At 38.5% G+C, this 25,591-nt stretch overlaps 2 protein-coding genes across 3 annotated transcripts; both read left to right on the top strand.

The window, feature by feature from the left end:
• The first annotated feature begins 1,936 nt into the window (after positions 1-1,936).
• crk (CRK proto-oncogene, adaptor protein) lies at positions 1,937-10,886 on the top strand. Its single transcript, XM_087796188.1, has 3 exons — positions 1,937-2,538; positions 3,851-4,434; positions 8,781-10,886. Exons 1-3 carry the CDS (start codon positions 2,319-2,321, stop codon positions 8,916-8,918), a joined length of 942 nt encoding a protein of 313 aa, XP_087652314.1. The 5' UTR covers positions 1,937-2,318; the 3' UTR covers positions 8,919-10,886.
• Positions 10,887-11,832: 946 nt separating this feature from the next.
• ywhae1 (tyrosine 3-monooxygenase/tryptophan 5-monooxygenase activation protein, epsilon polypeptide 1) lies at positions 11,833-21,023 on the top strand. 2 transcript variants are annotated; one of them, XM_087796190.1, is made up of 6 exons: positions 11,833-12,049; positions 14,221-14,429; positions 15,275-15,381; positions 15,468-15,674; positions 16,234-16,370; positions 17,090-17,147. In XM_087796190.1, exons 1-6 carry the CDS (start codon positions 11,986-11,988, stop codon positions 17,095-17,097), a joined length of 732 nt encoding a protein of 243 aa, XP_087652316.1. In that variant the 5' UTR covers positions 11,833-11,985; the 3' UTR covers positions 17,098-17,147. The 2 variants fall into 2 exon arrangements, with proteins under 2 accessions (XP_087652316.1, XP_087652315.1); XM_087796189.1 differs by lacking the exon at positions 17,090-17,147 and adding an exon at positions 19,853-21,023 and having other exon boundaries at positions 11,834-12,049.
• The last annotated feature ends 4,568 nt before the right edge of the window (positions 21,024-25,591 follow it).

The following is a 25,591-nucleotide window of genomic DNA, read 5'->3' as shown; positions in this document are numbered from 1 at the left end:
TTTCTGTTTTTAATTATTGGAATAAGAATTTCAAAATGTGTGTATAAAATGTATTAATTTAAAGAAAAATGTATATATTTTAATTCAAGTATTTAGAAAAAATGGTAAAAAAAAATCTCAACCTTTCAAGGTTCTTAAATTGAATTATTATAAAGAAATATGTAATGCTTTAAAAATACGTTTCAATTAGAGAAATATATAGTTTCAACATTTGAAAGGTTAAATTAATCATTCAATACTCTGACTGCTCTTGTATAGATACTCTAAGTATCACCAGTAGCATCCAGATTTTACCCCAACCCTCCCAGAAATATCGCCGCCTGCTTCTTCTTCAACTTATAGCCATTAAACTGCCTTATTTGCACTGATTATTAGAATTAAAATGTATAATCGATCTTTCGTTTCTGATAATAAAGCGACAACAAGTGTTATCATTGAATTAACATTTCACGGTTAATTATTTGTTTTATGTTTTACAATTCGTTTTCAACTATCAAATCTGTTGTTGGCTGAGTTTATTTGTGTGTTTGTTTCATTCTATTTAACAACTATTTATTTTTTGCTGCTGTGATAATAACCATTTTCACCTGAGACTATTAAAGGACCAACTTTTTGAGTAATTACAGAAATGCTTGATTTTTTTTTTCATTTTCTGTTGAAGTCATTATCAATCAAATCAAATGCAATTGTTGAATTAAAAAAATATAGATATTAGTTTGTTGAGCCATTGGGTAGAATATGTTTCCGTTTACAGCCCCACATAAATGTATTTATTCAAGAATTAAACTTATATTTAAAGTCGATTTGTGTGGAAGAAATACATGCATAGTCGTGGTGTCTCTTTTATTCTATTATTTATTTACTTTTATATCAATGACATCTAATACCTATCTTCATGTTCTCTAAGTTATTTACCCAAATATGTTCCTTACACACACCAACACCATCAGGATTTGTTTTATGTTTAACGATCTAAAGAAATCTTTTTTTATATACTTAAATATACTGTCATTGGTCTCTGCAACTAAAACATATATAAACGAGATTGTTATGATTTATTGACGTTGCAAATATCAATATAGCCTATATTTATATCTTCATATAGTTTAACTTATAACCTATACTTTTTTATTCATGTGCTTTTTAAATTAGAAAGGCGCTATATAAATAGAGATTATTATTATTATTATTATTATTATTATTATTATGCACATGCATGAACAGAATCTGACTCCAAGTGTTTGACTAACATCTAGTGGTTATATTTGTGAACTACGTCCGTTTAACTGAATCCATTCCGTGTACTTTCCTTTAAATCAGGACTTTGCCAACTTTTATTTACTTTTATTAAGCATGGTTTCAATTTAACTTTTTTTTTTTATGTTTAAAAAGTCTACTTTTTTCTTGGCTTCTTTGGATTTTATTTAATGACGTTACGGTAAAGTTTTGAAGACTTTAAACACGTGTTAGTGAGGATCTCCAGCATTATTTTATATTATTTTTCGTTATATTATATTCTATTATCTTCCCTTCGCTCCTCTAAGCCTAGCGTCCCCTGGCGGGCCAAAGGGGGCCCAAGGACCCCCAACGCTTCTTTAAAAAAAAAACGCTGCTAAGAAAGACAACCAATATATTCTCCTGCTAAAACTACGCAATTGCACAACAGGTGATATTACGCAATTATGGGACCAGGTAACGATTTCACAATACAGGTACGAGTTGTCGTCAAGTTAGAGTCAGTGCCATGACAAGGACTACAATTGTATTTTATTTCTAATCAAATATCACCATCTATCGACCACGGGTGATGAATATTTATGAATCCCGTGATCGTTGCGCTTTTCTTTTCACTTTTTAGTCGCTTTTACGTCGCGAATACGACTTTATAGGTTTTATTTTTCAAAGCAACCGGATGTTGAGTGTCGCCGTGTGCGCCCGAGTTTTACATTGGCGCGGCGGGTTCTCCAGTCGTGACATCACATCCGGTGAGTGGGGCCCTTTTTTTTTTTTGTTTTCCCGTATCCGCCATTTCAGTTTTTGAAGTTAGTTGTCATCGCTGGCTGGATTTTCCCCTCAAATACAAACCTCCGGAGCGAACAAACCGCCGATAATAGACGTAGTTTCCACTTATTTGTCACGTAAGGCTTGTTTTGACTCGGTTCTCGTGGTTCTTAGTTCGGTAAAAATCCATGTCTAGACGGCCGGCTACGGATGTCGTGCTCTAGGCGCTAAAGTTTTTTGTATGAGTTGAGGGTTCAGCCTCTGGATCGAGGGAGAGGGAGAGACGGTGAAGGCCTCGCCGCAAGAAAGCCTTTAACATGGCCGGAAATTTTGACGCGGAGGACCGCGATAGCTGGTACTGGATCCGGCTCAGCAGGCATGATGCGGTGTCGCTGCTGCAGGGGCAGAGGCACGGCGTGTTCCTGGTCCGGAAATCCATCACCAGCCCCGGAGACTACGTGCTGTCCGTGTCCGAGAACTCTAAAGTCTCGCATTATATCATCAACAGCATCAGCAACAACCGACAGTCTGGTCCAGGTAAGTCTGCAAAAGGAGGGAGATTTTATTTCTTTTTTTTGGGGGGGTGGGGGGGCGCTAATGTGACCATTCTTTGCATGACTTGCACTACACATGACAGGCCAAACCTTAAATAATATAAAAATAATGTTTTAAGGTTATATTTCTTTAAGTCACTTTACGTTAGATGGTGCTTCTCGTTTTACGTCAGCAGCAACAATTTGGGATGATTTTTAACAACAACCACTCCTCATTGACAAATCTACTACACTATCAGATTTTAAGTACTAAAGAGTTAAAAACGTGAACATTCAAATTCATATCGACATTAAATATATATATTCACTAAATGTAGTACGTGATAAGGTTGATGGTTCCTTAATTTATTGGAATAAACAGCATCTAAATAAGGAATTATTCAGGCTTTTCCTTGATTTGCTGGAACTCCTGTTGTGTTATCAGTTTTATCTTGATCTTTAAAATATATACTTTATTGAATATTGTTTTGATTGTTTAAGCGCTTTGAGACCCTGGTCTAGAAAAGCGCTATACAAATAAAAATCACCTACTTACTTACTTAATACTGAGGGATCAATAAAGTCTTACCTTACCTTACTTCCTCATGTTTTCTCAATATTTATAAAGGGATAGTTCACAAAAAAAAAGTAATTTCACTTATTTTATACTCCCCCTCAACTAAGGGTTGGGAGAAGTTTCTTGGTAAACCTTGTCTTTTTGGAGTTACAGGCAGAAATGCATGTCCTAAGGGCTCACTGTTATCTAAAAAACCAGACACACCAGAAAACATCCAAATACCTCCACATTGCTCGTCTGTAACATCCCTCTGGTATTGAAGTGCCAACATCAGAATGTTTTTAAAACAAATAATCAAACAAGTTTATACTTTAATCTTGTTTGTAGTGGAAGTTCTGCCCCAGATTTAGCCTAAATCTGGAAAATTCCAATACAAACAAACTTAAAATATAGTTTTCTTTTATTTAAAAATATAAATCATGTCAACGCTTCAATACAAGATGAGATGCTTTTGGTGATTTTTTTTTTTTTTGGACTAAAGAAAAGCGAGCCCTGGAAGCGACCATCATTTTGGAAATAGATTTCTGCCCATTACTCGAAAAAAGGAACAACTAAAGTTTTATCTATCTATGAAAAATCTTTCAGCCCTTAGTTGAGGGTGAGTTGGAACATTCAGGGTAATGACTCATACTAACTATGACTTTAATACTTCTGTTTTCTCAAGAATATGAACTAAAAATGGCTCTTGAAGTCATAAACTCATCTTCTACTTAGTTACAAAATATTGTTTCTCCCCCAGGTTCGGCCCTTCCAAGGTACCGTATCGGTGACCAGGAGTTCGACACGCTTTCTGCCTTGCTAGAGTTCTACAAGATACACTATTTGGACACCACTACCTTAATAGAACCCATCAACAAATCCAAATATGCCTCCTTCGTCAACGCCGGAGCCGGCTGCGCCCCCCCGCCTCGCCTGGAAGATGAATACGTGCGCGCACTTTTCGATTTCCCCGGCAACGACGAGGAGGATCTTCCGTTTAAAAAGGGCGACGTTCTACGCGTTCTGGAAAAACCCGAGGAGCAGTGGTGGAGGGCTCAGAACTCTGAAGGCGGAGCTGGCATGATTCCAGTGCCGTACGTCGAGAAATACCGGCCGGCGTCGCCGACTTCGGCCGGGGGGGCCGGCGTTCCTGGGGGCGCGGTAGGAGGAATGGGGGCTAACTCCGATAGCTCCGCAGCTCAGGCGGGAGCTCCGTTGCTGGGAGACCCGAGCCAGTACGCCCAGCCGACACCTCTTCCAAATCTACAGAATGGCCCGGTCTATGCCAGGGCCATCCAGAAGAGGGTTCCCAATGCCTACGACAAGACCGCCCTGGCTTTAGAGGTAGGAATGTCTTTGTTGTTACAAAATTACTTCGTTAAAATGGAAGTAAAATGTCCCTCTTTTTCAAGTTATTTGAGGGTTTCGTTCTCAATACGAGGAGCGTACTGTTGGACGTATTATTATTAACCTTCATCAAAGAGGAACTCTGATTTAAGTCTAAGATTGGATTTAACCTAGCATATGGGTCGCTAGTTTATTACGGCGGTTATAACCCCGGTATCAAACAAAATCTATGAAGTCAACATTATAATTAATTTAATTTTTTACTTGTTAAAATTGTAAACATTTGTTTAATAACATTTCTTTGGGCTTGCAAACTCGACGAAGAGCTTCCATCATGCTTTGCCGCCCAGCCAACCGACAGATCAGCTGCGATGTTGTTGTTTGACATGACATATTGACGTGTAAATAAAATTCAGTAAAGTCACTGAATGGAGCAGTGTAGGAAGGTAAGATGGGCGTTCACTTTTTTAGTTGGCACCATAACTAAAGTAGGTGTGATAATAAGTGCCTCCCATTAAGTTGTGTGGAAGTGTATCTGCTGTTCAAATAAATCACCTGTTACAGTAACAGTGTGAGCAATAGGCCATTGGTCTTGAAACAACCTTAGCAGGTGATCATATAGCTGAGTATTTTCGGAGTAAAACAAATTGCTTTTGTTTCTAAACCCACCTGGTTTGTATCTCTGACCCAAACTTGAAAAGTACCATTATGTTGCTGCTGCTCGGTTGTTGATGGCTTCTTTTTTTTTTTTTTTTCTTAACTGCCCGGAAGCCAGAGCGAGCTCCCATAGAGCGGGTCGTTGGGAGGGAAGGAAATAGTTTGTGTTTGGGAGCGGGACCATTTCCTCTGGCTTCTGTGAAGCCAGTGGCCGGACTTAGCCCGGAGCAAAGACTAGCAGAGTAATGATACACGACAGATCTGCGCTTGTGAAGTTTACAAGTGTTGGTCCGTGTTTGTTGTCGAACGCCCGGGCAGTGATTTGTAACAGACCTTTCAGGGGAGTCTTAAAATGATACTTTGACTAACTTGGCCTCTCCCTCTTTCACCTGTCATTGCTCCTTATATCTCGCCGAGGAGTGACTCAGCAGGCGCAGGAAAAAAGGTTAATAATTAGCTCAGATTTCCTCATTGCGCAAAATCCGACATACTCTCATTAGGAGTCTTGCGTCGAGTTCCGAAAGTCTTCGGGATTATAAGGAACAGATTAACAGAATTCGCCTGCAAGTTGTTACTTCTCAATATTGTTTTGTTTTATATCTAGAACTTCATATTTGATCCAGATTTTGAATTCAGCCCTAAAAACCTTTCAGAGTATTTAGGCAAGACATGTCTGTAAGGATATTTTTTGGGAAGAATCGGGTGATACCATACCTATTAAGATGCAGGGAAAACAATACTATATCTTGCGATATATTGTGATACTGTTTAAGGGTATACAGTATATCTAATGTTGAGTACTTGACTCTGGTTTTACTTGATTTACAGACCACATGACTCTTGATGAAGTCGTAACTGCTTTCATTCGTTTTGAAACCAAAACATCTCTAAACATTGGCTTTAAAAGCTGCTGGGAGTCCACTGTATCCTCTTGTCCTCAGTCTTAGCCAAGAATTTGCCAGAGAATGTAATGACTGCTGCCACATAGTGGCCAGAAGTTTTATTTCAACATAGAAAATGAACCAACACAGTGAATGAATTTCATGTTTATTGTAAATAACAATATTTATAGTATTGTGAAAGAAATATCACAATGTTAAGAAGTGCATCAATATTTTCCTACTAGTAGGAAAGTTTATTTTTGTGATACAACTGAAAGGTCTGAACCAGAACACCGGTCGAACATAGTTCCTCACATTGCTGGGACAAAGCCACAAAAGCCAGCTCCACACCGGCACCAGCCCTGAGTCGTTCTGAGCCCAACAGCTGTGACCGACTGAACAACTGGTTTGGGATCATTTATTTCTTAAGGAAAAAAACAATAAATTACTCGGTAGAGTATATTTAGTCTCCCTAGTTGTTATTTGTGTTTTGAATATGAATGATCCGCATTGACAGTGGATGGTAGTAATACGTTTTATCGTGTTGTTCAGGGATTATCTCTCCTTTTGATGCACTAATCCATTCAGCATCTTTCTGTCTGGCTCTTCAGTCAATCCTCAGTATAAAAACACTCTGTGTTCTTCTGGTAACACATGGAACTGTTCACTGACTGTTTGACTTGCAGACCAGAGCTTTGTGTCCAAGTGACTGGTCACATTTGATTTAACTTGTGACTATTGATTTCAGTGTGCCCAATGAATTCGCGTCAGCCTGGGTTCCATTTGTCTCCTTAACCCTGTCCGTTGTTCAGACTGTATTTGATACATCAGTGGGTTGTATTCAGGATTAAAACTATGTTCTAAATTATAGGAGTTTAATAATTGAATGAAAAAAATGTTCTCTTAAAGCGACAATATATAGATCTTGAGACCCCTAATAAGTGTAACTGCAATGTCGTAAAATAATGTGCCATATTCAAATACATCAAGTGTTTTTGTTTACAAAATGTGAGACACTCACAGACCCGGTTGAGTAATTAAGAATTTTCTGAGTCATCATTAGACCATCATTACAGAAAATATGAAAAGAAAAAGTCAAGATGTTATTGCTTGAAGTTTACATGTTGTCAAATAATGTGACTCTAAAGTGAAGTTATCTTGGTTATTTTATTTATTATTTTAATTCATAAATCTACTAACCCTTCTTAAATTGACCACTCCAGGATGATGAGTGCATTTTCTTCTTCGCTGATCTTGAGGTCTTTTAACATATTCTCAGTATATAGAGTCAAATGTCTTTCTAAGGCTCTCTTTGCTAACCAGCTTTTAGCCAGACTTTGCTTTTATTAATACGTATGTTGTCTCTAATGTGAAAAAGCTTCAGTTGTACTATATGAGAAAGAGACGGCCATCAGAAGTGAGGTTTAATGGGGGTTTCCATCTCTTGTGCAGGAAAATCTAATGATGATAAATACCAGATACTGGTCAAAGGATTTAAAGCATCTCAAAGCAATTCATGTCAATTGTAATACCTTAATAATACTGCGTTATGCCCTCAATATTTAGAAAATTGATTCTTCATTTCAACTTCATCTATGGTATAATTCCACATATCAAGGTGTGGGTGTAAATCTTGCCGCAGACTTTAATACTAGTAGCTAACATAAAGGATGTCAATCATTTGTCTGAAATGAAATCGACCACTGGAAAAATATTGAAACGCCTAAATAGTTATATATTCATTCACGATCACAAAAACATTTTCGGTTCTGTGCTTACAACACTGGCAATGCAAGTTTCTGATTCTGATTTTAGCAGCATTGCATGGAATTCTTTTTTTATATTGAAAATGAACTTACTAATATTCACAGCCGCATTTAACAGTCAAGAAATCAAACTTTTTCCACATTTGTTTATCCTAAATCACCTGGAAATACTTTCTTTTCTTCTGAAATACAAACGTAGATCCATCTTTATATCCTTCGTTGTGTGTTGACTATGCTATGAAAACTTTCCTACAGTTAAATTCATTAAAATAAACTTTTAGTGGTGTCTATCGGAAATAATCAGGTGATGCCATACGTAGAGGGACAGCGGTACGATATATATTGCTAACTGTAAGATTTTAAACTGTAACTAGTATTGTCCTACTTTACAGACTGCGTGACTCTTGGCGATTTCGAAAATACTTTCATTTTTGTTTGGAACCAAAATATGTCCAAACATCAGCTTTTAAAGCTGCCGATGTCGACTAGATCCTCTCGTCCTCAGTCATCGCCAGGATCTTGCGAGATTTCTTTATTCCAATAGCTGCGGAGGATGTAATGACTGCTGCCATCTAGTGGCCGGTTGTTAAATTGCAACACAAATGTGAACAAATGCCTTGAATACTTGATTTTATTATAGAATATTTTTATATTAAACACACTTTATTGAACTGTAGACCATAGAATAACTTGGGTAAAAAGTCAAATATAATTTTTTTTTTTATTCAATATTCAATATTTTTACAATTAAATGCATATTAAAACATCTGTTTTCAGCCAATATAAAACTGTGCTGGTTAAAGAGGGGAATATCCAATGTTGTGCTGAAACCAGCTTTGTAACATTTCTGAGTCGTTCCTAGCCCGGCTCCAGATTGATCTTTGGAACTGTGTGTTCCAGCTTGTTTGCTCAGGTTCAATGACACAGTCACAGCGGCCACTCCTCTGTAACAACCGCTTATATAATCTCCTTTTTTTTTTTTCCACTTGTCGTGACCTTTCATTGACACTCAACTGTAAACTTTCTCCCCCCCGTCCAGGTGGGCGACAAGGTGATGGTGACCAAAATCAACGTGAACGGCCAGTGGGAGGGCGAATGTAAAGGCAAGCACGGCCACTTTCCCTTCACTCACGTCAAACTGCTGGACCAGCACAACGCAGAGGACGAGCTCAGCTGAGAGCGGACGGTCGGGCACGAACTGGACTGGCTAGTATTAGACCCTGCCTCACCTCAATGATCCCCCCCCCACCACCACCGCCGCCACCCCGCCTGCCCTCCGGCCTCGTCTGCTCCAGCTCTCACCTTCACAAAGAACAAACAGATCTGACCACTACAGCACCCCATCCTTCACCCCTTTCTTCTGAATGATGCTCACAACGGAAGTATCATTTATACATGGGATTTTTTTTTTTTTTTTTTTTTGATTTTTTTCAAAGCATTTTAACAATCTTCCCGAATCCTTCCCAGTTGTAATCTCTTACTCTCCAGGAACTCCTCACTGCACAAATTTGACCACTTCCTCTTCCCGTGTTGGAGAAGCCCTCACCTAACCACACTGTAACATTAATCACGCTGCTTGGATCTGGAAAATGGGCGATAATAACAGTAACCCAACTACTTTCGTAGTTTGAACTTGTAACCGTTTAACTAAAAATGAATAGCACCATGAGCAAGGCACATTCATTTTTATTATTTATTCTTTTTTTTTTTTTCTCACTAAACCATTAACTCAGTTTTTATAACAGCCGGTTGGATCATTCTTATGATACAAAAAAACGTCATTTTGTTTGAGCTTTATTCCAAATATTGGTGAATGATCTGGTTGAGGTTCTGATGGGAACCACAGGTTTTTCTCTATAATGATTGTGAATTATTTGTGAAAAATATTATTCCCAAATACACTAAGCTAAGACAAAGAGTTGATCTGTGGCATTCTTCTGAATCTGAAAAGAACTGAGGAGACCCAGATTTTTTTGTTTAAGGTGGATCCTATGACACGACATGACCTTTTGTAAAAAAGATAATTTACAAAAATGATGGAATCTGTGATGACATATGTGCTACATTTTTAGTTTTTCTTCATTTTAAAACAGGGTGGTTTTTCTACACGTTACGTTGCAGCATGACACAAATTAGAGATGGGTTGAAACTGCCTTTTCGGGTGCGGGGGGGCTCATGTTTTCTTATTGTTTTTGTTTTTTGTTTTTAATGAAGTTGATTCAAGTTTCCCACCACTTTTTGTAACCCCGCTTACGTGTTCATCCTTTAAAAAAATAGACTCCCTTGAGTTGTTCCAACAAAACCAGTGTTGTTTTCTACCTTCCCTCCGTTGTTAATCTTTCAATAATTGTTTTTTTTTAAAGCCTTTTATGTAAAACGACCCCTTATGATTTTACTTGTCCGTTTACATTTATGAAGAACGAGCCGACATGAACTCTGTAGTTGATTTTTTTTAATTTCTGTATTCAAGTGATCAACCCACTAGAACCGTAGTCTGGACTACCTTTACACGTTTTTGTTTTCTTTTGAGTTTTATTAAACATGACAATCATTTCCCTCATTTTTTTTAGTTCAATAGTCTAGTCGATGTAGAAGTGGTCTGCTCTGATCTGTTTCAAACTTACAAACGCTGTACAGTGTGTCCGTGCCATACACCTTCTAACCTTTAGGTGTCACTTTAAAGGCAGAGACAGGAATGCACTCGGTACTTCTACATTTCACAGTGGCTTCTGTTCTTAATCACTTTACCTGATGTGCTCTCCCCACATTCACACCATCTTGTCATTCATGTTGAAAAAAAGTTTTGACTTGTCAGCTTTATGATCTTTTTTTTTTTTCTTTCTCTGCCTCCTTGTAATCAGTTTGTTCCAGAGCTACTTTACTATTTCACTAAACGAATGCACATTGATCATGTCACCAACCTTAAAAAAAAAGTATTTTAAAAAGTAGCCCTGCATGAGAATCATTCCAGCTCCTCTACAGCAAAGAGAGAAGTGGCAAAAACAGCTACTGGGAATTGTGTTAATATCCAAATGTGCCATTTTATTATAACACTATATTCTTTCAAGACGATTGAAATTACCTTTTTTATTTTCTGTAGCATGTAATGTGTTAATATACTAGTAAATAAAGTCATGACAAATGATTGTTTTAGTCTGTTCTGATCTTTTCACTACAATGTTGTTTTTTTTTAATCTTGTCCCTCACTTGTTTCTGAGTTGCAGAATTAATAGTTTGGTCCGTCACTTGTTTTGTTGTTTTTTTTCGAACAAGGAACAGAACATGATAGCATGAGGAACTTCTTAGTTGAGTTTGCATTGTATTTTTTTTTTTTTAACTAACTTTTTTTCATGCTGTACTTCCAGGTCGTTTTTCTTTTCTTTTCTTATTTTTGTGTTCCTCTATAATCTCAGTGATGTCTTAACATCGTACCAAACGTTTTGTTCTATACAAGTATTTCAACTCTTATCAGTGGAGGTACAATTTGGTGGGAGGTCATTTTTACACACTATACAGGAGATCATGTAAAATACGTCAACACAGTTGTGATGATGCATCTCACCACCGTCATCATCCTAATCATCATCGCTGTCAATCTATCTCCATCTGGAGCTTATTTTTTCCCCGCACGATCCCAACCAGGTGCCGTAACAAGGAAACTTCTCGAGGTTTATATACAGTTATGACTTTTCAAACACCACAAGCATCTGACCTGTGATGGGACCAGAGGAGAAAAAAAGGTAGGTAGTTGAGGGGAATGAATTTAAGTCTGAACAATTACGAATAATATTTATTTGAACATTAACTGTTGAATGAGGAGACCCAGTGTTAAAAAATGGGGGTACTTGATACTAAGGGACTTATTTTTGTGTTGTATAAAGAGTGATGGAGGGGGAGAGAATACCTGCAATTTTCTTTTTGGATCATAAGAATAAACCTTTTGATTTCTATATGCGCAATGCGCCACATTTTAACATCGCAACAGCGTGTTTGTTTCTGATTTTCCTCACACAAAACGTTGGATAAATAGAATTAAAAGTGGATACGACGAGCAGCGGACTGTGCTGCTGATTCATGTGAGGAGGACCCGGATGCAGCTGCTCGTCACCACGGCGGGGCGGATCACTACTCATCGACCCGGTTTGGTTTCTAGGAACCGCTGAAAGGCTTGGCACGTCTACCATCTTTACCTGAGATTCTCAACTCCACAAATCCAGTTGCCTCACCATCTCCTTTGACGCACAATGGGAGACCGAGATAATCTAGTCTATCAGGCCAAACTGGCCGAGCAGGCGGAGCGATATGACGGTAAGGCGCCCGGAGAGGGAGTGTGTGTTGGCTGGGGAAGCTAACGTGTTAGCCTGGGCTCAATATGGTTGTGGCTTCGTTGTAAAATGTCTTCGTTTGCGTCGCTGGCAAGACTCGTCTCGTCATCTCTGACACGCTGCAAGTTCACGGGGCGACGGGAATTCTAATGGCGAAGCTGTTTTTTTCCAAAGGAAATTGGTTTGATTGTCCTAAATGGTGGCTAACATTAGCAAGGGGGGCTACAACAAAATGGCGGATTAGTGGAGCGTGAGCTGTCAGGAGTTGCCTCCCCTGCAACAAGAATGAGATTAAATAGAAAAATATAACCGGTTTGGAAAAATATATCGTTAAGTCGCTTAATTTAGTTGATTGTAATGACGGGTATTCATGTTTAGGAGGTATTAATGAATCGTGTAGTATGACATAGATCTGTCGGTGGGCAATTAGATTCCCTCAGGGGCCACATTAAATACTGTTAGGGGCCGTCAAGCCCAGGGACGAATAAAAGGAGCTTTAATTTGAAGGTGGAAACTCGTTATTCAAAACAATTTAATTGAAAAGAAAAATGATTAAAAAAAATATCAAGATCAAGCTGTTATTTGACTATATATAATATTTACGACAATATTGTTTAAAAATATATTTAGACATTTTTCGTAGGACAAAAAATGCAAAAGATAAATCTAAATAAGCTATTTATTGTGTAATATATAATTTAATAAACATGTATTTTATTAAATGGGATATGAAACACTTTTTTCAAATAAATTAAATTAAAAAAAAAACAATAACAAGTCTTACAGCTTTGTAAACGTTTCTAATACATTTTGTCAAAAACTTTATTAAATAAAGTAAGTTTTCAACCATCGCCTTGGTTTGCATGACTTGAATGTACTTGCGATGTCATTCTACTGAATATCGTAAGATTGTTTCATTCATTAAAATTGGGGAGGCAGGTCCGGTTAGCAGGGGGAACACCCCGGCGACTGCACGGATCCCTCCTCATCCCCTCGGTCCAGTCCCAGGACTGCCATACCTTTGCAGGCTGGGCTCAGGCTGTTTATAGAAGGCTGTGCTCACACGTTGCCCGGAAACCATCTGTGAATGTGCCATGACTCACTCAGGGGATTTGGACTCGTGATTTATAGTTTAGTGCCCAAATGTCCACTCTTGCTTTTTTTTTTTTTTCCGACCAAAAGCCCTAAATTCTGCTGTAACCTTCCACCCTTGTCTGCTGTAATTTGTGATCGTCTTGTCGTACCGTCACAGTGAGCTTGACCGCCTGAGTCCACTGTAATCCATACACGCATTATTGAAGTGGGTAATTGGTAAATGTGTTTGCTGGGTTGGTGCCAGCCGTCTAAGATGAGGTTTTTTGCTGTCGAGAAAAAGATGCATTCAAATTCCTTTTTAATGTCGTCTGGACACGATTGTGTATGATGACGTGAAAGATGGTTTAAATGTTACAAATGTGCTAAAACTGGTGTTTTTGATTGAAACGATAAGTAAGTAAAATTCAGGGAATCTATTTTTAACTCTAAATATACATTTTTAACTTTAGATTTGACCTTCATAATTCTCTTATTTATTCTTTCAAATCACAATTTATTTTTACTATTCTACTTTTATCGTTTGTATTTAAATAGTGTTAAACTTTAAAATACTTTAAACTTTAAATAGTGTAAAATAAATGTATATTTTAAATTGAATTTACAATAAACATACAGATTTCCACTGTGTTTCTAAATGTCTGTGTTGCTCAGGTCAAAAAAGATTAAAACAAATAGTTTAAATACTCGTATGCCAGTTCCTTTAACTTGAATAAGGGACTGAATGATTATAAATATTTTTTTAATAAGTTCAACATTTCTTCTGTAGCGACAACTCATTTGAGGGTTCGACACAAAGATGTCTATAAATAGCTGGCTAAAAGGTTGGGATAGGCATATCGAATTCATATGAACGTTTTAAGTGTTAAGACTATAATTAATGACGGGATGTTGTTACATCCTGTCATTAATTATAATACTTTTGTACTTGCTAAACCACTTCTAAGAGCAGAAGGATAATAAAGAATGTACTTCTATGCTTTTAAAGTATGATGATTATATTTTAGTTTAACAAAGTACAATGTTTATTTAAAGCGTATTTCTGCCGTTGATTCCTCACAGAGATGGTGGTGTCCATGAAGGACGTCGCCGGCATGGACGTGGAGCTCACAGTGGAGGAGAGAAACCTATTATCAGTGGCCTACAAGAATGTGATAGGAGCCAGGAGAGCCTCCTGGAGGATAATCAGCAGCATCGAACAGAAGGAGGAGGGCAAGGAGGACAACAAGGATGAAAACAAAATCTCAATGATCCGGAGCTACAGGCAAGAAGTAAGTCTGCAAACGATCATTATGTATTATAACTAGACCCACAAGTACTCCCCACATCCCTTTTTCGGAACCTGCCAATGAGCTACACCCTGTTTTCAGTAGCACTAGCGTACGAGGTGCTGCTAGACAGACTGCCTGTGAGTCACAGTTGGCAAGCATGGCACTCTAACGTCTACTGTAGGCGATGAGTATTATTGTGGGTGAGGCCAGTGTGTGTGTCATGGAGATGGGAGTAAAGTTGGAATGGTGTCAAAGACTGAATGGGATTCAAGAGATTGACTGTCATCCTGTGTTAGTGCAGCTTTTTTCTGTCTCAAATAACTTCCATAATATATTCTGTTAAAATGATTATTGAAAATAAGATTGTCAAGAATCTGGCGACGTGATACAGGTCACAATACCGGGGCAACAATACACTATATTGAGATGTATTTTGATACTATAAGAACAAGGATATTTTAAGTATTGTCAAGTACTTGACTCTGGTGTTGCAGAATTTACAGACCACATGACTTTTGACAAAGTCGTAACTGCTTTCATTTGTTTTGAAACCAAAATATGTCCAAACTGATGGAGTCCACTGTATCCTCTCGTCCACAGTTATTGCTGACATCTGGTGGAATTTCGTTGTTCCTTTGGCTGCGGAGTGTAGTGTAATTGCAACACAAACGTGTACAAACCTTGTAAATATTTGCACCTTGCTGTTAAATATTGATACAGTATTGTGTACAAAAAAATGTTACTTAAAATGTATCGGTAGTTTCTCACACCCCTAACAAGAACCACGCGGGGGCTGAGAGTAGACGATATCAAGTGATCTAACGATTCATGTTCACGGGTTTCAGGTCGAGAAGGAGCTCAAATCGATTTGTGGCGACATCCTGGAAGCACTTGAGCGACACCTACTCCCTTCCGCTGTCATGGGCGAGTCCAAGGTGTTCTACAACAAAATGTACGTCTGGAATCGACTCAGTTGCAGTAATTTAAAATACCACCTTGTGTGTGTTGTTATGTGTAACGTCCCTGTATATACTGCAGGAAGGGAGACTACCACAGGTACCTGGCAGAGTTCGCCACAGGCAACGGTAGGAAGGAAGCAGCCGAGAACAGCTTGGTGGCCTACAAGACCGCAACTGATCTAGCAATGACCGAGCTGCCGCCCACGCACCCCATTCGCCTTGGACTTGCCCTCAACTTCTCAGTCTTTTATTATGAGATCCTCAACTCACCTGATCGTGCTTGCAGGTAATCTTTGCTCCACGTGACGCCTTCTAGATTGTTGTCCAGTACACAAAAGTAGAACACAAAGCTTAACATGAGCTTATTTGTGATGGACTTTCTTTCCTTTCAAACCCAAATTAGGTTTTGGTCGTTAGTCACAAGCATTTTCTCAATTAACTACTGAATATTTGTCACTAGAAATACCTCCATGCCCATGCATTTATATATTATAAATGCTGGGGGGGGGCTTCCTTATAATGGGTTCTAGGAGACTTTTTTTTTGCCAATGAGACCACATGGGTCTCCAATTTAGGAGGTTGTCTCCGTATCTGTTCCACAGATGATTTGCTAGTCAGTGGAACCCGATGGTTCCAGCCAGAAGTGGAATTAACCTTAAAATTGAGTTGGAATTGAGATTGAATTGATGCATGAAAAAATGTTTTTTTTTGTTGTTTTTTTTAAACAAAATCAAAATTGTATGTTGTAACTGTTTTTAATATTCATTATTGGTTCACAATGTCGTTGATGTCAGTTACACTGGGCTGATGTATTTATTTTCCCGTTTGTAAATGATTTCAAACAGGTTGGCAAAAGCTGCCTTTGATGACGCCATCGCAGAACTGGACTCTCTGAGTGAAGAAAGCTACAAGGACTCTACGCTTATCATGCAGTTGTTACGCGACAACCTGACACTATGGACTTCAGACATGCAGGGAGAAGGTAAAGTGACGACTTAATTTGCCGCTTTGTGTTGTACTTTCCACACGTTGAAGTGATAAATAATCTTTAATAATCTTCATTTTGTAAAAAAAAAAAAACAACAACTTAACTAACCCCTCATTCAATTGAACAAATGTTTGTCCTGTGACCACTAGTTTTAACACCAAAACTTTATAAGTAAGTAAGTAATTTTTATTTGTATAGCGCTTTTCGAGACCAGGGTCACAAAGCGCTTAAACAATCAAAACAATATTCAATAAAGTATATACTTTAAAGGTCAATATAAAACTGATAACACAACAGGAGTTCCAGAAAATCAAGGAAAAACCTGAACAAATAAAAGCGTCTTAAGATGTTTCTTGAAGGAGTCAGTAGATCCATCAAGCGTGTATCGATTCTGAAGATTATCTATAATTTATAAGGTATAAATAAAATAATCCATTCTTTATGCTAGATTTCGATTTTTGTCAAGCACTAGTTTATTTTTTTCGGGTGCCTAAAGAATAAACATCTGTTTAAATAACATTTCAAATGGAATGATTGTTTAAAATGAGGGGAAACAGAAATTAAATTGTATGCATTAAAGTCTCGACAGTATCGACAATAAAAAGATATCACCATTCTACAAAACAAATCTGTCATGTATCAAGTTTACAAAACACTAACTCAGGACAGTCCAGCCGCCTTCACACTCTGTTCTCTCTCATCTCCTGCTTCAGAGTCCTAAAGGAAACAAACCTGTTCGTTTTCCCATGTTAACTGTCCTTTTGTAAGTGTTGCTGTGTGCGCCTGCATTCTCCTCACTCGCTCACCAGTGAATCACCTGTTCACACATGCTGCATTCTCACCGGCTCCACACCCAGATTCAAGTCACGATGATGTCACGGGCGTCTGCGGATGAGTGTGTTTGACTGTCCACAGCGTGGAGATCACCTGTCGCCTTGATCTTTTGCACAAAGTTTCTCACCCAGTCACACAAAGAGCTCGGTTCAGTGTTTGTCTTGGAGAGTCGCACAAGAACAAATGTGCTCGTCTCTGTGCAAATGTGCAGAAGTCTTAGTTTGTGGATCGTAAAGTTTTATCTATTCATCTTTCTAAACTGACACAAGTCAAGGTCAAACGTAATCTAAACACACATTCTAGGTTCATGAAAATAACTTCTTTTTTTTTTAATTTTGCCCAAAAAGCATCTTAACTGGGGTTAAGATTTGTTGCTATAGCAACATTTCACTAGTCGACACCAATACTAGTATATTTCCTGGTATTTAACTACCTTTGGAAACCAAGATTAATGAAAAAAGACCCTCGTTTATTGAATTATGTTTACAACATTTATTCGAACTTAACATTACATTGCTACAAGTTGCTATTTCTTTAAAAACCCTCAGTGATGGTGACCTGAACCGCTTTGCCGCCCAGCAAACCAAACACGACCGTCAATCCTGTTTTACTTTGCAACATAGATGTAGAGTTAGTAACACAAACTAGGTGTCTCTAAATAGAGCAGTTTGTAGAAAAGGCATCATGGGAGTTCACCTTTTTCTTTTGGCACCATAACTAATGTGGGTGTGGAAATTGGTGTCTCCCACTTTTGTGGTTATTTTTGACTCTGCCGTTCAAATAAATCACCTGTTTGTTACAGAGTGACAAGGAGCGTTGCTATTAGTAGCGTGTGAAAAAATGAAAGGCGGCAGGTAGACCAAGATACTGCACTTTTATTAAACTCATATTTATTTAATTGTACATGTGCTAACATGAGAGAACGTTGCCGTCTGTTAATCGCTGAACATGTTGTCCTTGACTTAAAACATAATTTCTATGCGCCATTGCGTGAGTGAAATACACATTCATGACTTTTAGTCTTCCGTGCACATTTTTTATTTTATTTCCAATGGTTTATCCTGTTGTTTCAGAGAAGAGAAGGTAAACTATTGCGAACGGATGAGTTAGAATCACACGCTCAGACTTGTTTGTTCTGAAGATCTAGAGGAATCTGACTAGAAAACTTTTAATCTAATTATGTTTTACCGTCTTTAGACCAGTGTGGTCGCACTGCTCAACCCGTTTAATGTTGGAGAAATACTCGTTAAAAACCATAACATTGATCTTTTTTTTTTTAGTATTAGCCATGTTAGGTTGTAATAATCAAAGCTCTGCAGAACGAGCGCCTTGTTGTCATGTCACAGGCGGACAAAACAAATAAACAAAGACCAGAGTGTGACATTCAAAGTGTGCTGATGGTGCAACGTGGTCTCGCCTCGATCTGGTCTCTCTGTGAAAATGTTCTCCTCACATCCTCCTGTGAAGAACCAGGAGCCAGAACTCTTCTTCATCTGTCTGTGGTCCAGTCACATGCATGTTGCTGCCTCTCGTCGTGATCCAGAGGCCGAGTCCGTCTCTCCATCCATTAGGTTTTTTTATGTCACTTTTACGTTATAATGCATTATTTTTAAGATGAAACTACGCAGTGTTTTAGTTTCCACTGTTCAGCTGCACACAAATGATGAGTCGGCAAGAATCAAGAGATACGATACTTATCATGATACAGGGTCAACAATACAATACATTGCGATACTGCAGTAAAGAGTATCTATTTGTAGTATTGTCTAGTACTTGGCTCAGGTGTTGCAGAATTTACAGACCACATGACTCTTGACGAAGTCGTAACCGTTTGTTTTGAAACCAAAATATGTCCAAACATCAGCCCTAAAAGCTCGACTGTATCCTCTCATCCACGGTCATCCAGCGGGATGTCCTTCTTGTTTTGGGGCGTAGGGTGTAATGACAGCTAGTGACCAGAAGTTTAATTGAAACATAAAAATTAACAAAATACTTTGAATATTGAATTTAATTGTAAATTACAAAAAAAAAGATTGCTATTGTATACAGTATCGTGGAAAGAAAAGTAAGTGAACCAATATTTTCTCTTTTTTTACCCCGACTCGGCTCTGTCTCAAACATTGTTAACTATTTAATCAAAATAACTAATTTTATAACTTTTGCTGCTGTAATGATTATATCATTGACGTGGAAGATTATTTTTTTTAAATCCTATTATGTGCAGACAAGACAAAATAATCGCGATATAAATCAGAATAACTTCGTATTACTGATGCAAAAATATTATAGTTATAAGATATTTTATTCTACAACAGCGGTTTCTAATTGGCCAAATTTATCTTAAATATCTTTATTTCTTTCTCTTTCACAAATTCTTTCAACATTAGTTCACCACTTATTGTTCAACCTATTACACCTGTTTCTTATCTTAAACACTGGCATCTTTACGTCACCATAGCAACATGAACATTCGTCTACTATGACTTGACGAACCAGATCCGACACATTTGTTCTTCCTCGTCCGAACCAAACGGGTCGTCAAGAAACGACGACGTTCTTCCGATCGATCGTATTTGAAATCAAACACGACTCGTCGTGAGGTTCTTCCTCCCTGACCCGCGTCCTCCTCTTCTTCTCTGCAGGTGACGACCAGAACACAGACGCACTGCAAGACGCCGAGGACGAGGCCCAGTGAGACGACGCCAACCCTCAGCCTACGACTTCAGACCCTCCTCCCCTCCCTCCTTTCCTGACCCTCCCTCCCTCACCCCCTCACACTCCTAGTCCCGCCTCCTCTTCTTCTTTCTGCTTCCTTCTTTTCTTCCTCTCCCATGTCCTCCACCTCTGAGCTCCGAGGGCCCCTCCTCAGGGGCCACGGAACCGCCAGTTAATTTTTAACTCTTTTTCTTTTTTTTATTTTTATATTAGCCCCTCCAGCGAGTAAGATACCACTTCATTCAGACGGTAGAAAAAAGACGAGAGGCCCCGGATTCTTCCTTCTGTCCTGGTACAAACTTTGGTTTTTTTGCTTCTCTCTTTATATTTGTATCAGTTGCTGGATGTATTGAGATTGTTTTTTCTTAATGTAATTACAGAAATTAACTTTTATTACTGATGTTGACGTTTAGTTATTGGGAGCTTATTTTGATCTGTTTTAGTGAAATGTCATGCGAATCATTAAACGTTTTTGTTGTTTTTTGTTTTTTTTTCTCTCTCGGGCCAGTCGGAAGATCTTTTCAAAGTGCCCTTTGGTTGTTTAGTGTAGCTTTTTGAGGAACGTTGATATCCACGTGGGGCGAAGAAGTGCTGAACTCTTTACACCGTAGTGGGTTTTTTGTTTCTTTTCGTCTCCGGACTAAACTTTTTTGTGCTGAAATACTGTAACCGTGCACACGTGCTGAATCTCCGCAGGTGGACTTGTAGCTAGTGGTTGGAACTTAACGCAGATTGGGTGTGTGTGGTCGCTAAAAAAAAAAAAAAAAAAAGACAGGTCGGGCCCCCCCGCTCCTCAACAAAGAGCCCCAAAATGAAGATTATCGGTTGTTGCATGTGTTGACTAATAATCTGCTGCTTCTCCTCCCTCCCTCACCCTCCTCCTCCGTTACTAAACTCCTCTGAGTTCAGAGGTGTTTTCTCTCTTTTGCGGTTTCTGTTTCTTCTCTTGAGTTGGTCTCGCCTCATCACGTGTAACTTGGAGCTGATTTGTACTACTGGATATCTGACTGGAGCCACAGACGGGGAGTCTGGATTGTTCTTACTGAAACACAGCATGGAATTAACATTAAACGATCTAAATTAAAGATTACAAACCCACCGGTGTGTGTGTGTGTGTCGTGTGTTTGTCGCCGCTATGCGATTTATTCATATGCTCTATTTTTAGACGAGCGTGTCGCTGATGTCACCGTCTCCTCAGATGTTTGCCGCTAAGGTTCAAAGGTCGACTGCTGCCGAACTCATGGACTCGTCACAATGAGCTAGACTTGATTTTGATGAAAAGTATCGGGTACCACCAGGAAAATATTCACGCGTATCTTTGGAAGTTTATCAGAATAGTACATGATTTAAAATGTTGAAACTTGATTTTTTTTTTATTTATTTAATGTATTTTTTATAAAGCTTTAAAAATGATACGAATTAAAAGGGTTTAATTATTTTATTTAATTTCGAATTATTGGAATGGGAATGTCAACAAAATAATATAAAACTATATCTTATTTTTTCAATAAAAACTAATATAACCTTTTTATTACAGAAATTATTAAATTGAATAATTATTCAATGGTTAAAAAATAATAATTTATGCTAATTTGGACCATGAAAAACATTTGATTGTTGCTCTATTTTTATTCATAACCTTTCGCTGTCATTAACATTAAATTCACATAGAAATAGTTGATCGTTCCAGAAATAAATCGCACCAAAACAGAAAAATTAAATACATATCTGAATCAGAAATGTACCTGTTATAAAAAACAATAGTTAAGCCTGTATTCTTCTCTTTAAATGATATTTAAAAACGTTAAAATGGCGCCAACATTCTGCTGTGGTTATGCTATCATTTGCTAGTTAGCATTAGCGTCGTATGCTAGTTAGCATTAGCGTCATACATAAAGAAAATAAATAAAATATACATTTATATAATAAATATAGGTAAAGCATGACTCAAAATTAATCCCTGTTAATGTTTAGTATAGAACAGGTTATTAAAATGATAAAAATAAATCCAACATTGTGTTGGTTAACATGTGATAAATTGACAAAAAGTCAGAAATTTGAGCCTTAAAATGAGCCTTTGTGTAGAAAAAAAAAAAGTAGTGAAAAGGGCGTGTTGACTGTGTTTCCATAGCGACAGAGAGCGGTAACATGAGCCCTGAAGAGGGCAGCAAGTTCTAGTAAATCTGTCACTCTTGATCCCATTTCCTTGAGTGTTCTGGCGGGGAGTGGCTGAGTTCAGTGAGGGGGGGTGCAGGGTTCACCTCCAGCCTTCCTGTGGAAACTGCAGCTTGTGCTCAGATTACTGCGGAGGAACAAACGTCAATGAAATATTGTGAACTTCCTTTTCTCCGCCGCACTCTGACGCTATAAATAGCGCGGAGATATTTCTGGGATACACTTGTGAGCTGGACTTACTCGGTCCTGGTCCGGACCAGAGGCTGAGATCCTGTTACAGGAGCCGCAAATACATCAGGATGAAACTGTCACCCAGAGTTCACTCTTGATGTCCTTAAAGCACACTCACACAGGTACACACATGTACACACACATGTACACACACATGTACACACACACTCACACAGATACACACATGTACACACACATGTACACACACACTCACACAGGTACACATGTACACACACATGTACACACACACTCACACAGGTACACACATGTACACACACATGTACACACACACTCACACAGGTACACACATGTACACACACATGTACACACACACTCACACAGGTACACACATGTACACACACATGTACACACACACTCACACAGGTACACACACACTCACACAGGTACACACATGTACACACACATGTACACACACATGTTCACACACAGGTACACACACACTCACACAGGTACACACATGTACACACACATGTTCACACACAGGTACACACACACTCACACAGGTACACACATGTACACACACATGTACACACACACTCACACAGGTACACACATGTACACACACATGTTCACACAGGTACACACACACTCACACAGGTACACACATGTACACACACACATGTTCACACACAGGTACACACATGTACACACACATGTTCACACACAGGTACACACACACTCACACAGGTACACACATGTACACACACACACACTCTCACAGGTACACACATGTACACACACACACCCTCTCACAGGTACACACATGTACACACACATGTTCACACACAGGTACACACACACTCACACAGGTACACACACACTCACACAGGTACACACATGTTCACACACACCCCCCCCCCACACACAGGTACACACATGTACACACACATGTTCACACACAGGTACACACACACTCACACAGGTACACATATGTACACACACATGTTCACACACAGATACACACACACTCACACAGGTACACACATGTTCACACACAGGTACACACACACTCACACAGGTACACACATGTACACACACATGTTCACACACAGGTACACACACACTCACACAGGTACACACATGTACACACACACATGTTCACACACAGGTACACACACACAGGTACACACATGTACACACAGGTACACACACAAGTACACACATGTACACACACAGGTACACACACATATGTTCACACACATGTACACACACATGTTCACACACATGTTCACACACACGTACACACACACATAATCACACACACATGTTCACACACAGGTACACACACACAAGCATACACACACAGGTACATACACAAGTACAGACACACGCATACACACAGGTACATACACATGTACACACTCAAGCATTCACACACAAGTACAGACACAAGCATACACACGGGTACACACACAAGTAGAGACACAAGCACACACACACAGGTACACTTGAGTACACACTCAAGCATTAACACACAAGTAGACACACAAGTACACACACATGTACAGACACACGCATACACACGTAGACACACAAGTACAAACACAATCATACAAAATCATGTTCACACACAGGTACACACACAAGTACACACACATATTCACACAGAAGTACAGACACAAGCATACACACGTAGACACACAAGTACACACACAAGCATACACAAACATGTTCACACACAGGTACACACACAAGTACACACATATTCACACACAAGTACAGACACAAGCATACACACGTAGACACACAAGTACACACACAAGCATACACAAACATGTTCACACACAAGTACACACACAAGTACACAAACATATTCACACACAAGTACAGACACAAGCATACACACGTAGACACACAAGTACACACACAAGCATACACAAACATGTTCACACACAGTTACACACACAAGTACACACACATATTCACACACAAGTACACACACAAGCATACACAAACATGTTCACACACAAGTACACACACACGTACACACACATGTTCACACACAGGTACACACACAAGTACACACACATGTTCACACACAGGTACACACACAGGTACACACACATGTTCACACACAGTCACACACACAAGTACACACACAGGTACACACATAAATACACACACATGTTCAGACAAAGGTACACACACAAGTACATAGACATGTACACACACAGGTACACACATGTACACACAAAACACTCACATGTACACATATGTATATACATGTACACGCAAAACACTCGCATGTACATGCAAAACACTCACATGTACACTTAAAAATACACAAGTATACACAAAAGAAAACAAGTACATACACATGTACACACACACATGTACACACAGACTCCACCTTGGTAAAATAATTCCAGGAAATTGTGGGTTTTTTAATACGACTGTTACATAAGCATTTATTTTCAAACACAATCATTTATTTTTAGTAGTTCAACTGTCAGTTTGACATCAAATAATGTCGAACACAAGGACCCGTGATGGAGTTTATTGTTTCCCAGAATAGAAGAGGAAGGAAAAGAAAACAGTGAAGCTGAGACTCTTATATTATTGTTGTTATTATCATTAATATGAATCATCGATAATCTAGACATATTTTAGCGTCTTTTGTTTAATGGTTGAGTCAAAAAAAATGTTTTAAACAAAACAAAAAAGATGCTTAAAGTCATAATTTCATTTTTCCTTCAAATGATTAATTTTCTTTGACAACAAAAAGGAAAGCAAAAATAATACAATGGGAAAAACAAGATCATAAAGTACATTTTTGACAGTTAAATATATATTCATTTATTGTCTGGTGTTTTATTTTGAAAAAAGATGGTATTTCCTCTAAAGAAACATTAATTTTGACTATTTTTCGGTGATTAATTAATGCCCACGTTATGGTTTCTGTGTTTCCTTGAGATCAGAAACTAAAGTTTTCAAACATGTTGAAGCTTTTCAACCACATCCTCATGTGAGTCAAGACTTTCCTGTTGATGCCAGGCTGTCGGGAATGCCTGCTTTTAGGGTCAAAGGTTAAAGGATGCGTGGCCCATTTGTTTCCCGTCTTGATGCCCCCCTGACCAACAAAAACACAAAAAAACATCTTCAACAAAACTCTGTATTTCCACACACTCGTAACTGTGTTTTTCAAAGATTTAAACTCTATCCTATGAGAGTTATTTTGTCAAATCTGAAGATCAATAAAGTTCCAAAAACTTCGTTAAAATAAAGTTTTCTTATATATT

This window comes from Callionymus lyra, chromosome 7, assembly GCF_982586985.1.
Source record: "Callionymus lyra chromosome 7, fCalLyr1.hap1.1, whole genome shotgun sequence".
NCBI classification, from domain to species: domain Eukaryota; kingdom Metazoa; phylum Chordata; class Actinopteri; order Syngnathiformes; family Callionymidae; genus Callionymus; species Callionymus lyra.
This window is presented reverse-complemented; position numbering and strand designations above follow the sequence as displayed.